Source organism: Lemur catta, chromosome 1 (assembly GCF_020740605.2).
Source record: "Lemur catta isolate mLemCat1 chromosome 1, mLemCat1.pri, whole genome shotgun sequence".
NCBI classification, from domain to species: Eukaryota; Metazoa; Chordata; class Mammalia; order Primates; family Lemuridae; genus Lemur; species Lemur catta.
In genome coordinates this window covers 225,288,309-225,301,201 of record NC_059128.1, presented here as the reverse complement: position 1 = coordinate 225,301,201, position 12,893 = coordinate 225,288,309, and the positions used below count along the sequence as shown (strand labels likewise).

Sequence of the window (12,893 nt, the reverse complement as noted above, 5' to 3'; positions counted from 1 at the left end):
GAGCTTCATCTGTATTTATAATCACTCCTCATCACTTGCATCACTGCATAAGCCCCGCCTCCTGTCAGATCAGTGTTGGCACTAGACTCTCACAGGAGCGCAAACCCTACTGTAGAAACTGCACATGCGAGAGATCTAGGTTGCGTGCTCCTTATGAGAATCTAATGCCTGATGATCTGAGGTGGAGCTGAGGTGGTGATGCTAGGGCTGGGGAGTGGCTGCAAATACAGATGATCGATCATTAACAGAGAGGTCTGACTTCACAGTAAATGTAATGCACTTGAATCATCCTGAAACCATCCCCACCACACCCTGGTCTGTGGAAAAATTGTCTTCCGTGTAACCAGTCCCTGGTGCCAAAAAGGTTGGGGACTGCTGGCTTAGACAAAGGAAGAAGTGTTAGGAGATCTGGGTTCATGTTAACTCTGCCATCAGTGGTAATGCCAGAGACCCTCAGATGCATGAAATTTGCTCAGAATTACTTAGACAAAGCAGATACTGGCCACATTCCTTCGCTTCTCCTGTGTTTCACAATGAAGACATCAGAGAGAAAAAAGTAGGGGGTGCATAATGGGAGTAAATACGGTAATCTGCTCATTTGCTGGATCAAGTGCTGGACTTAGGACTTAGGAGTGCCAATGGGGCCGCTCAGTGCCTACCTCTGACTTGGACTGCAGTGTAGGCAAGAGACAAGATTGACTCATATCCGGGGAAATCATAAACTGAATAGTAGGGAAGAGGAAGCACGGCTTTTACTTCACCGGAGCCTTACGCTCTCCCTGCAAGCCAAGTGTCCCTCTGAGAAAAGCAAAGACTAAGCCAAGACTTCTGTCTTTAACAAGGCAGCCACTTCAGCTGTATTGATGTTTCGATTGATCTTTTGCTCCTGATTGTTCAAAGTGGACCCCAAAGGAGAAGGCAGAGCAAAGAAGTTCCCGCCAAGCAGGTATGGTTTTTCTTTCTTTCTCTTTCTCTGGGGGCCAACTGCCCTTCAGTTCCATGCAAAAAGATGTGTGGGAACACAAATATATCTTACGTGAGGGGTCAGCATCATAGCAGGTTGTGGATCATGTTGACCTTGCTGCTGTCTCCTCATTTCCAGGTTGAAAAAAAGCATGAAGACAGTCACCTAATATTGAACCCCATTGTCAATGCTCCCTGGTCCTGCCTTTGCCTCCTAGAATAATAATCACAGTGGAAACCAACGCTCATGGGTTCCCACGAGTCATACATACAACCAGCCCCTCTCGGTTACAGGGCTGGAGTCCCCGACCCCAGAAGATACCACCACATGGGACTGTGGGAACTGGGAACTCAGCCCTGGTCCCTCTAAGCCTGTTGGGTTTGCGCTGGCAGCCCCCAGGGCCAAGGACAGCAGCGTGACAGTCATGAGGCCTCACCAGCTCAGAGCAGGGCCCTCTGGAGTCCCTGCCACCCTCCTGCACAGCCATGTGGCTGAGTCAGCTTTGGACCAGTGAGTTTTCTACCTCTACTTGTGAGGGAAGGCATCTTGTCCCACAGAGCTGAGTGTAGCCTGCATGTTCCTGCCACCAGGCCCTTCTCCCCACAGCACAGCCCAGCACGGCTGAGGCTGTGGCCAGAGGCATTGCTTTCAGGCCACCCCTATCTAGTCTGTGTCAGGAAGCACCTCTGTCTGAGGCCACAGAACCTTGATTCAGCGAGTTGGCTGTGGTGGGCACTAACCCCGCACTCATGACATGGTCTTTAATGATATGGCCAGGAGGCCTCAGAGGCCACAACTTATTTAATCAGTTGGTTAATAAGGAAGATTATTTCTCCTTAAGTAAGTACACAAAAATACTTACTTAAAAAATATTTTGGTTATATAATAAACTTAGTCTAAACCTGAGGTTGGCAAACTATGGCTTACAGGCTAAATCTGGCTCACCAGTTGTTTTTATAAATAAAATTTTATTGGAACACAGCCATGCTCATCCATTGTGTATTGCATATGTCTGCTTTTGCCCTACAACAGCAGAAATGAATAGTTGCAAAAAAAGACAGCGTGGCCCACAAAGCCTGAAATATTAACTATCTGACCCTTAATAGAAAAAATTTGCCAACTCCTAGTCTAAAAGCTATCGACTTGCTCAAAAATTATTATGGAATAAACATAAGACAACCACAAAACTAAGCTATTTTTTGTAGGTATTAACTTTGTAAATTATAAAGTAATATATGATTCCATGCTCCTTGTGAAATGGAAAAGCAGTATAAATAAAGCTAAATTTACCTTTGGCTATCCTGCCAGTCCAAAGCCCTGTTTCCCCAAAAGTAACTAGTATGATACGTTAATGCCAGACCAGGTTTTTGTGTATGTGTGTGTTCATATACGCATATATGTACTAATAAATATATTTGTTGTCATGTTGTTCTCATTCTGTTTTTACACTCAACAACATGACTTGGAGACTTTCCATATCTATATAGTGCTCTACTTCACTTATTTTAACTGCTGTATAGTATTTTACAGTGTACAATCCTAAATTTATTTAGCTATTTCTTTTTTGAAAGACATTTAAGCTGTTTCCAATTTTCCAATGTTAACAATGAACCTCACTGGATATGTCTGCTTGTACACATGTGCACAAGTTTCCCTAGAGGAGCTACTGAGAAGGGGAATTGCTACAACTTAGGATATATGTGGTTCAATTGCGGATACTTTGAAAGGGCCTCCAGGGTGCCTTTACCAATTTATACTCCTACCAGCAGAGAAGGGTAGTTACTGTTCCTCCACACCCTAAACAGTGCTTCCTTTTCTTCAATATTTTATTATTTTTTCCAACTGAATGAGTGAAAACGGTAACCCATTATTTCAGTATTTTAATTTCTCTGATTATTAATGGGGTTGAGAGTTCTTTTTATATAACTCTTGGCCATTGTATTTCCTCTTCTTAAATTGTTCATTCATTTCTTAGCTCATTTTATACTGGACTTTTTACTAATTTGTAGGAGTTCATGATTTATTCTCAATGCTATCCTTTGATACACTTGTGATAAATATTCTGTCACTTTTTTAACTTTTTTTGAGATCATTTTTTGGTCAACAGAAATTTTTACTATTGTTGTTCTTATTTTAATGTAGTTGAATTTGTTAATTTTCCCCTTTATGGATTTTACTCTTTGAAGTTGATGTAAGAAAGCTTTCCCAACCTCCAAGATTATGAAGATATTTGGCATACTTCTTATAATAGTTTTATCATTTAACAATATAAGTTTTTATCTACCTGGAGCTTATTTTAATGAATTACTCCAATACCATTTATTGAAAAGTTCATCTTTTTCCTATGTATTTGAAATGTTATCTCTATCATGTACTAGATTCCCACTTACACATGTCCATTTCTGGATACTTTGTTCTTTTGTATTTATTTCCTTTTTTGAGACAATTGCAACTGTAGCTTCTACATTTTATATTGATTTTTTTCCTGATGTATAGGAATTCTATTTTGGTTACCTTACTGAATTCTCTTGATAGTTATAAAAGTTTTTCAGTACAACTGTATATGTTGGAATTTCTAGATAGGCAAACATAAGTCATGAGAGTTTTGCTCCTTCCTTTGTAATCTTAACAAAGCTTAATTTTTTGTCTTATTACCTTTTCTTGGCCCTCCAGCATAATATTGAGTAATAGCCATGACAGAGGACAGTCTCAGGGCTGATGCATACAGTTGTGTGGGTTGTACACTGCAAGAGGATACGGTTCACAAATACTTAGATGTCCTAGGCATTCTTGTCATGTTCCTGATTTTTAATACATTTTTATTTTGTACTGTGAATTTATATTTCTTAGAACCTTCTCTCTGGGATTCTTTGAGGCTGGGGTTGAAACTGTTTACCTCCAGAGGATTTATATTTGCTTTTGCCTGGAGTCTGGGGACAGAACCAACTGGGACTACCATAAATTTGGGGTTCATTGGCCATACAAGTAGTATGAATTCTGACCCAAACTTAGCTGATTGCGGGATTGTGATTAGGAATTCTCAAAGGAAACTTTCCTTTTTTCTCCACCCAGAGCCAAAACTGAGAAGGCCATGAATTGTCCTGTCTCCCTCTGTGATACAGAGGATGTCATCCTACTGAGGATGTCATCCTTAGGGGTTCCTGATTTTATGTTGAAGTCTGTGATCTGACCTCCTACTCTGTTTAGGCCCTAGGCTTTGTCTCCTATTCTTTGATTAAAACTGACGCTTCCCATCCTGAGCAAGAGTGAGACCCATCTCTACAAAAAAACAGAAATTTTAGCCAGGTGTGGTGGTACCTGTAGTCCTAGCTCCTCAGCAGGCTGAGGCAGGTGGATAGCTTGAGCACAGGAGTTTGAAGTTGCAGTAAGCAATGATGACACCACTGCACTCTAGCCTGGGTAACAGAGTGAAACCCTATCTCAAAAAATACAAAAATAATACATCAAAAAACAACAAAAAACCCACCAAGGCTCCAAGCCTCTGGGAACCTAGATAACCCCAGGGCCATCACAGACTCCCCTTTCTAACTCCTCCAGGTTTGGCATAGTCTTTTAAATTTTGGCCTCGGGACTTCCCTCACTTTCCTACAAGCTCAATCTTACATTAAAAATAATATTTAAAAAAACTTATTTAGTATTTTCAGGTGTGCTTATCAGGAGGATTTTCTCAAAACACCTTCTCCATCATTGTACCAGCAATAACGTCTCTATTTTTTACTTTAATGAAAATGATTCTAATGCTTCTTCAGTAAGATTTGTAGTAAATTTTTTGGCAACTATTCTATATCAAGTTAATGAAGTTCTCTTCTATTTCTTTTGGTTAACCAATAATGTTTAAATCATGAACGAGTATGGAGTTTTAGTCAACACTTTTCAGCATCTATTAATTGCCTCATCTTATTTCCATTGCTGATGCACTCTCTTAATTAGATAGCTCATCTCTAGAGTGATGGAAGCAGAGATGACCTGATAGCTACTAGGACCCTTGGAATGCAGACCCATGATTAAAAAGAGAACAATAAATTCAGACAATAGGAACAAAATTAATTCAGATTCTTAGTGTGGTTGCCATGGTCTGTACACTGAGCCATCAGATTCTTGTCCTTACACTTCAGATATTGGTGTCCAGAGCACAACCTGGGAACACACGAGGAGAGTGTGGGAAACCCCTCTTGCACATGGGGCCTTCCAGGTAGTGTTGTTGAAGGGGACTGGGAAATGTTTTCTGCCACACCCCCTAAACTTCTATGAAACATTGAAATAACAAATTGAATATCCAACAGAAAATAGAGATAAAGAGACATATCTAAATCTCCCATGTAATACAAGAAATAATTCTCCTGGATCTCTATGAATTCCAAAACAAAAAGTCAAACTCTCAAGCCACAGGCAACAATAGCACTACACATGCTTTGGTAAGAGACAGGCAGTTAAATCAGAGGGGTACTTGTGACTTAGGCTGGCTCCAGCTCTCAACCCTGATCTGTGGCTAGTAACAAACCTTCTGACCTCTTGGATCTGATGACTGAGCGCCAGGAAGCACAAAAGCCAATTTTCATTTATGGCCACCTGAAGATAGCAGCAGACTTCTCTTAGTGCAATTCATAAAATGTGACTTTTGCTATTTGAGTTTCCTCTGGAGGCCTGCCCCATGCCAGGGCCGATGAAGAGGAAACTTTCACCCACAATACTTGATTCATTTCAAAAGAATTTTAAATATGTGGTCTCATTTTATCCCCATGAATTTTCATGATAAAAATTTAACTTACATATTAATAGTGCATTTATTCAGACTACAGGAAGAATCAAAATGAAGGGAAAAGAATAGAGGGTCTGTCACTAATTGCCTCCGTAAACTTGGACACACCTCAGAGCCCCAACTTCCTCATTTGCATCAGCCTTCCCCACCCCACCTCACCCACCTCACAGACACCTCTACATGAAGTTGTGATTTTGAAATCATTGTGTAAACACCCAACCCGTATAAATCTGAGTTAAATTCACCAGCCTCCTCCCTTCATTGAACAAAGCCAACAGTTTCATAGGCTCCACTCACCTGCGTCTTAGAAATTCAGTATTCTTACATTGCTTTCCCTTTACCTGCTTTTTTCTCCTCTTTACCCTCTGGCCAGTTCTGCTATTTATATTTGCATGTGTGTGTGTGTGTGTGTGTGTGTGTGTGTGTGTGTGTGTGTGTGTAAACAAATAGATATTCACATTATAAAATACACATATGAAATAATCCTGTTGTCTCCAATAGTTTCTATCTCCTAATAGTTTTTGTTTGTTTGTTTTGGTTTTTTTTTTTGAGACAGAGTCTCACTCTGTTGCCTGGACTAGAGTGCCATGGCATCAGCCTAGCTCACAGCAACCTCAAACTCCTGGGCTCAAGCGATCCTTCTGCCTCAGCCTCCCGAGTAGCTGGGACTACAGGCATGCGCCACCATGCCCGGCTAATTTTTTATATATATATTTTTTTAGTCGTCCAGATAATTTCTTTCTATTTTTTTAGTAGAGACAGGGTCTCACTTTTGCTCAGGCTGGTCTTGAACTCCTGAGCTCAAATGATTACCCCCTTTCATTTAGACTCTGTTGTTCCAACTTCACGTTGCCCACTCTTTCCTTCACATAATCTCAGGGACCTGGTTCCAAAGCTCTTGGATTTGACTCATTTGAAAACTAAATGTATCTGCATGTCCTCTACACACTCTTTTTGTAGCAAGGGACTATTTCACCCTCAAATGTATACTGACTTTAAACAACGTGTGATGTGAGTTGTTTCATGGCTATTTGATTATTTCCTTTATTTTTCTAGAACCATAAAGATATTCCCATTGACACAATTGTCCCTCCATCACAACTTTTTTGTGAACTGCTGATGTTCCCTCTGCTTGGTTGGATTCCCCAGGTCCGTGCTGCTGCTCCAGGTGTGGCTGCAGAGCGGCAGCTTTAGCATCACGTGCGAGCATGTCAGAAATGCAGGAGCTCAGGCCCACCCAGACCCCCTGGGGAAATCTGCCTTTTCCTGGGCCTCCCAGGTGATTTGTATGTACTTTAAGGCTGGAGAATCACTAGCTTAGATATGAGAACAGGCTCTAGGTTACCTTAGACAGTAGGAATTCTGAAGTAGGCATGGGAGAGAAGGGAGGCAAAAATCTCAACTGCCACAGACCTTGGCCTCAAAGATTCAAATGTAGTTCAAAGCTCAGGTCATTCAGGATCCAGTGTAGCTTCATTGACCTGGTTATTTTTTTATTCCTCACTGCCGTGCTTTCAACTATGGTTGCTACTTTCTTTCTGCTGATCCCCTGCCTTCCGGCCCCCGTCCTGCCTTCTATGTATTCTGTCCACCATGTATAAGGCAGGACTGAGACGGGCACTCCAGCCAGTTCAATATTTTGGTTTCCTTCTTAATATTCTTTAAATATTTAATCAACATTTATTTATTCACTGATGTTCTTTTTCTTAATTGTAGTAAGATACACATAACATAAAATTTTACCATATTAATCATTTCAATAATGTTAACTATGTTTGCATTGTTGTGCAACCAATCTCCAGACCTTTCTCATCTTATAAAACTGAAACTCTATACCTATTAAACAACAGCTCCCCATTCCCTTTTCCCCCGGCCCCTGGAAACCGCCATTCTACTTTCTGTTTCTCTGAGTTTGACTACTACACCTCACAGAAATAAAACCATATTACTTGTCTTTCTGTAACTGGCTTATTCACTTAGCATAATGTCCTCAAGGTTCATCCATGTTGTAGCATATGTCAGAATTTCCTTCTTTTCAAGCTGAATAATATACCATTGCATGTATACACCACATTTTGTCCATCCATTCATCAACTGATAGACATTGGGGCCACTTCTACCTTTTGTGTATTGTGAATAATGCTGCTGTAAACACATGGGTACAAATGTGTCTTTAGGTCCCTGATGTCAGTTATTTTGGCTATATACCCAGAAGTGTTTGCTGAATCATGTAATTCTATTTTTAATTTTTTGAGGAACTGCCATACTGTTTTCTATAGTGGCTACACCATTTTATATTCCCACCAACAGAGCACAAGAGTTCCAATTTCTCTACATCCTTGCCAACATTTGTTATTTTCTGTTTTTGTAAGGTGATATCTCATTGTGGTTTCAATTTGCATTTCCCTTATGATTGATAAGGTTGAGAATCTTTTCATGTGCTTGTTGGCAAGTGATATTCTTTTAATGAAAAATGTGTACCATGTTCTTTATAGTCAAAATAGGTAATTTACTCTGTGCAATTTTCCAAACCACACAACTTCTTAGGAGGCATGTTTAGTGTTTGGATAATAAGACAGTCTACTCATACCTTGTAAACAGCCCTACACCACATATTATTCTATTTCTGGCTCTGCCTGTCAATTTCAGCAGGTTGTCCTTGTGGCTGGTGGTTGGCTGGCATTGCCCTGTGTGATGGGCCTGTGAGCGCCCTGAGGACTCTACAGAGACTAGTCTGCACTGTCAGGGAATGTTTTAAATTTTCACCTCAGGGTGATGACTGCTTTGGTAGGAAAGGAAACTATGATTCACCTTATTTCTGGTTTGTTCTAGTAATGTTTTGGTGCCTTTGAATATGGCGGCCTGCTAGGCAGCAGTCCAGCCAGCAGGCTGTTTAAGTTGGATCTGTCTGTTTGCCTGACATCTGGACTCTCCAGAAAAGGATCTGAACGAGTCAGTGGATTACTTGTCCCTGAGAGGGAGAGCAATTACACCACCCTTCACAGGCCCCAGATGGCCTATGGACTCTTTGTTTGGGTACCTGGGCCTGGTCCAACCAGGAACCCCTGTTAGGGCAGCTGTGGGTGGTGCAGGCCACCAAAGCGGCCTCCTCCTGCAAGGTCAGGCTGGGCAAATGTTTGTAAGAGTCCCCAGTATAGGGACAGAGATGGGAGGCTGTGACTGCTCACACAGAACACCATTTGTCCCCTCGTGTAATTGCCTCACAAATGTGGGCAGTTTAGGTGATGCACCTGTATTTTTATGATGCAGGAGGGGAGGAAGTAATACATTTTTTTATCAAAATAATTCCTTGATTCCTGTCTTTAAAAAGAAATGTTATTTGGTGGAGTGGAGCACGGTGGGGCACACCTGTAATCCCAGCACTTTGGGAGGCCCAGGCGGGAGGATTGCTTGAGCCCAGGAGTTCGAGATCAGCCTGAGCAAGAGCAAGACCCCATCTCTACAAAATATAAAAATAATTAGCCAGCAGTGGTGGTGCGTGCCTGTAATCCCAGTTACTCGGGAGCCTGAGCCCTGATGATTTAGGTTGCAGCGAGCTATGATTGTGCCACCGCACTCCAGCCTGAGCAACAGAGGAAGACCCTGCCTCTAAAACAAAACAAAACAAAACAAGTTATTTGATGGGTCTTTTATCAAAATCAAATCTCACTGAAATTCCCACCTTGCTGCCCACCCCATTCTCTTCTAGCCAAAGTCCACTCTTCCCCCTTCAGGGTTGCTACAAGGAAAATGAACAGCCACGGTTCCTGCCACTCAGGCAAGATTAAAGAATTACAGCTCGGCTGAGAGGCAGGATGGGGACACTGTGGGCCAAGCCATCCCACCCCTGCCCGGTGAATGGAGGCTTCCTTCTGGAGGGAAAATCCATTTCCTTGCCTCTCCCAACTTGGAGATGCCGCTGCATCCCTTGCTCACAGCCCCTTCTTCTGTCATCAAAGCCAGCAACTTAGCATCTGACCCTTTTCCACATCACAACTCTTTCTTTCACCAAACCTACAAAAGTTTTTCCAACTTTAAGAGTCCTGTGATTAGATTGAGCCCACCTGGATCCCCCAGGCTGCTCTCCCCATCTGCAGGCCTGCACCCTCATCACACCTGCTCAGACCCTTCTGCCACGTAAGGAAACACATTCACATGCTCCGGGGAGTAGGGTGCAGGCGTCTTTGCAGGACTTATTTTGCCTGCCACAAAGACACAATTGAAAATATTATAGAGGCATGCCAGGGAATCAAGTAATTAAAATGTTATGCTATTTTTCTGGATTTTGTGATGATTCTTACTGCTCTTTTTAATATTTGTAATTTATTGTGATTTCTTTTTTATTCTTTCTTGCAACTACATATTCTCTTTGGTACATAATTTTGAATTCTTTTTGCCGGAACTATGTAAGCTTCAGACCCCACATAAGTTGACACCTCTTCTCACCCATTGACTAAACTGAGCACTGGATGAAATCTCTCTTTCAAACTCCACCAGCTGGGGAGGGGGCTCTGGGCAGGGCCTGCACAGCGCACAGGCCAGTAAGGGAGCCAGGCAAGTGCAGAAGTGGAGCCTACGTGTGTCTCAGACAGTGACCCTCCTGCCTGTGACCCTGGAGAGTCCCTTACCAGGGCAAAGTGCAGTGCAGGCAGGCGGTGAGGGACGCCCCAATGATAGACAAGCTTTGTGTGCCTGCGGGGGGTGGGGGTGGGCAGAGCTCAGGGCAGGAGAGTGTGATAAGGTGTCCCTGGCACCACTGCCCTGTGAACTTCATGTCCCCTGCTTCGGCTCTCCCCATCAGCTGTCCCTCCTCGTTTAGGGCCACAGCCGTGCAGCTTGTCTGCCTTTCTCTGTGCTTCTTCCCTGGCCTCGGGATGGCAGGCAGCCCTCCCTCCTGTTTTCTCCTGCTCCCTTAAGAAACACGCTGTCCCCTGCCTTCCCTGGGCCCCACGTAATCTGCCCTCCTCGCTTCTTAATGCTGCCCACGCCTGGAAAGGGTTGAGACGGGTCCCCTACTTTTGCCTGAACTTCTTTCACTTTGCTTCTTCGCTCTTTCTAAACTATACTGCCCCATTCTCACTACCTTCCTTTTCTCTCTCTCTGTTTCTCTAACTATTAATATATCCCACCCTGCCCTGACAAGGGCTTCTCTCCCAGAGATCATCCCCTTTCTGGTATTTTGCTTTTCCTGCTCTAGTGGGATTTTCTTCTTCGCCCTACATCTCTGCCAAACTTCCCCACCACGACCCACATCTATACCCAGTTCCTGGCCGGTTGGCCCAGATGTATCCGCAGCGCTCACCCGTGTGCTCATGCAGAGTTTCTGAATATTTGATTCCAAAGGTCCAATCACCAAAGGTCGATCACTTCCTGCCCTCTCTCTTTCCCCCAAGGCACAAAGTCTCTTCCCAGCACCTCCCTTTAGTCCTTCGCTTCCATAGTGTCCTTCTCTGGGGGGAGGAACATGCATAATTGCATGTTTTGGTGGCTTTTTTCTAGTTTGTAGTCATGATCTATCTTGTATCATTGCATCATCTCAGATCATTTAAGCACTCACGCTGAATGTGCTGCACCCCACAGCCTGATACCCTGTCAATCAGGAAGCCCCAGGTCCGTGGAACTAATGCAGAGTCTCGTTCAGTCTGATCTGGGACCAAGGTAGGTGCCCTCGAGAGTCCCTGCTTCCGTGTGACCCACCGTCCTTCTCTGTTGGTCTCGGCCCACGCAGCAGATTCCATCTCATTCTAATTCTTCAAGGCTGCTCTGCTTCCTTTCCTCGCCCCATTTTTCAGTGCTGAGTTCTCTCAATCCTTGTCTACCTTCTTCTCTTTCCCGCTCCCAACACCAGCCCCGTCGTCTCATCTTGCTCCTGGGGACACTTGCTCGCTCTGGAGCAGAAACTTAGCGCACATTTTCTTCAGAATTCCCCTCCCTTCCATTGTCATCTCTGGATGCACCACTCTCCTTCCTTTCTCTCTCCCCAAGTCCAAACTTGTCTTCTGTGGAGGACGCGCCCTCCACCCGGGCGTCCCCTCTGGGCCGCCTTCTGAGTGGTGTCCGCTTCTGCGGCTCCTCTCGCTCCTCTGCCTTCACTTCCTGCCCCGCCAGATCTGCCTGTGGCACCCCCCGCAGCAGCACACTCTCCTCTCCCTCTGCATGCCCAAGCCAGGCCAGCCTCTTCCAGCAGCTTCCATTTTATGGCAGGAACACTGAGCACCAGAGAAATTAGTGAGTAGAGCCAGTTAGTCCAATGTCCGTGGCCGGGGCTGGGACCTGGCCTCTTGACAGTGAGGGCGAGACAACACCCACTACATCTCCAGCCCCAGGGAGCAAAAGGCTGGATCCTGTTTGGTCACAATTAGTCATTCCCACGTTTATGTGTGTGTCATTGGTGGGAGACCTCCCTTCTCCCTTTAAGAGAGGATTTGAGGGCCCTTAGCAGAAGAAGTAACTGCACAAATATACGTGTGTATGTATATATATACATATACACACATATATATATGCATATATATATCCCTCCCCTCCTATCCTCATGGGTTAATATAGACTTCTGAAGTCCTGAGCACTCCTCTACTCCCCTAAAACACAGGGGATCTTAGACTGAAAATGACCATTTCACAGAAAGGAAATGATGTCTTGAAGAGGCAGCAGGAGCAGCCTGTTTATGGGAGAGCTTGGCTGGCCAGGAAGGGTTCACCCTCCTCCCTTCTTAAAGCTGTTGTGCTGGTGCTCTGGGATGTCAGTCCCCAGGCATTTAGTCACCCAACTCTTACTGTAAAGGGGAAAGGGAAAAACTGGGTAAATATAGAAAATTATATATATACACATCCACCCATACTTATACATACATACATATCTCTAGTAGATATCATATATGGGACAGTATTATTACTGTAGTTTTAAACCTTCGATATTGTTTTCTATGTACCCACATATTTACTCTTTTAGTTCTCTTCATTTCTTCCCAATGTTCCATGCTTCTCTCTGAAATCACTTTTCTTCATCCAGGATAACTTCCTATGGTGTTACTTATGATACAAGTGTCGGCTGACAACAAAGTCTTCATCCTTTGCTTGTCTGAGGTGTCTTTATTTTGCCTTTATAGAAGGATAATTAAACTGTGTGTCATAATTCTGGGTTAGCAGT

The 12,893-nt window shown here is 43.6% G+C and overlaps 1 protein-coding gene across 5 annotated transcripts in view; it reads left to right on the top strand.

The window, feature by feature from the left end:
- The first annotated feature begins 695 nt into the window (after window positions 1-695).
- NR1I2 (nuclear receptor subfamily 1 group I member 2) overlaps window positions 696-12,893 on the top strand; it is a 30,124-nt gene continuing 17,926 nt past the window's right edge. For 2 of the 5 annotated variants that reach the window (XR_006732691.1, XR_006732692.1), the window contains exon 1: window positions 11,309-11,402. Coding sequence is in view for 2 of the 5 variants with exons in the window: in XM_045540190.1 (XP_045396146.1) it covers window positions 11,368-11,402 (35 nt within the window). In the remaining 3 variants the exon portion in view is untranslated. Of the gene's footprint in view, window positions 947-11,308; window positions 11,403-12,893 lie in introns of those variants that run through there. The other 3 variants (XM_045540191.1, XM_045540190.1, XM_045540189.1) reach the window with 3 other exon arrangements.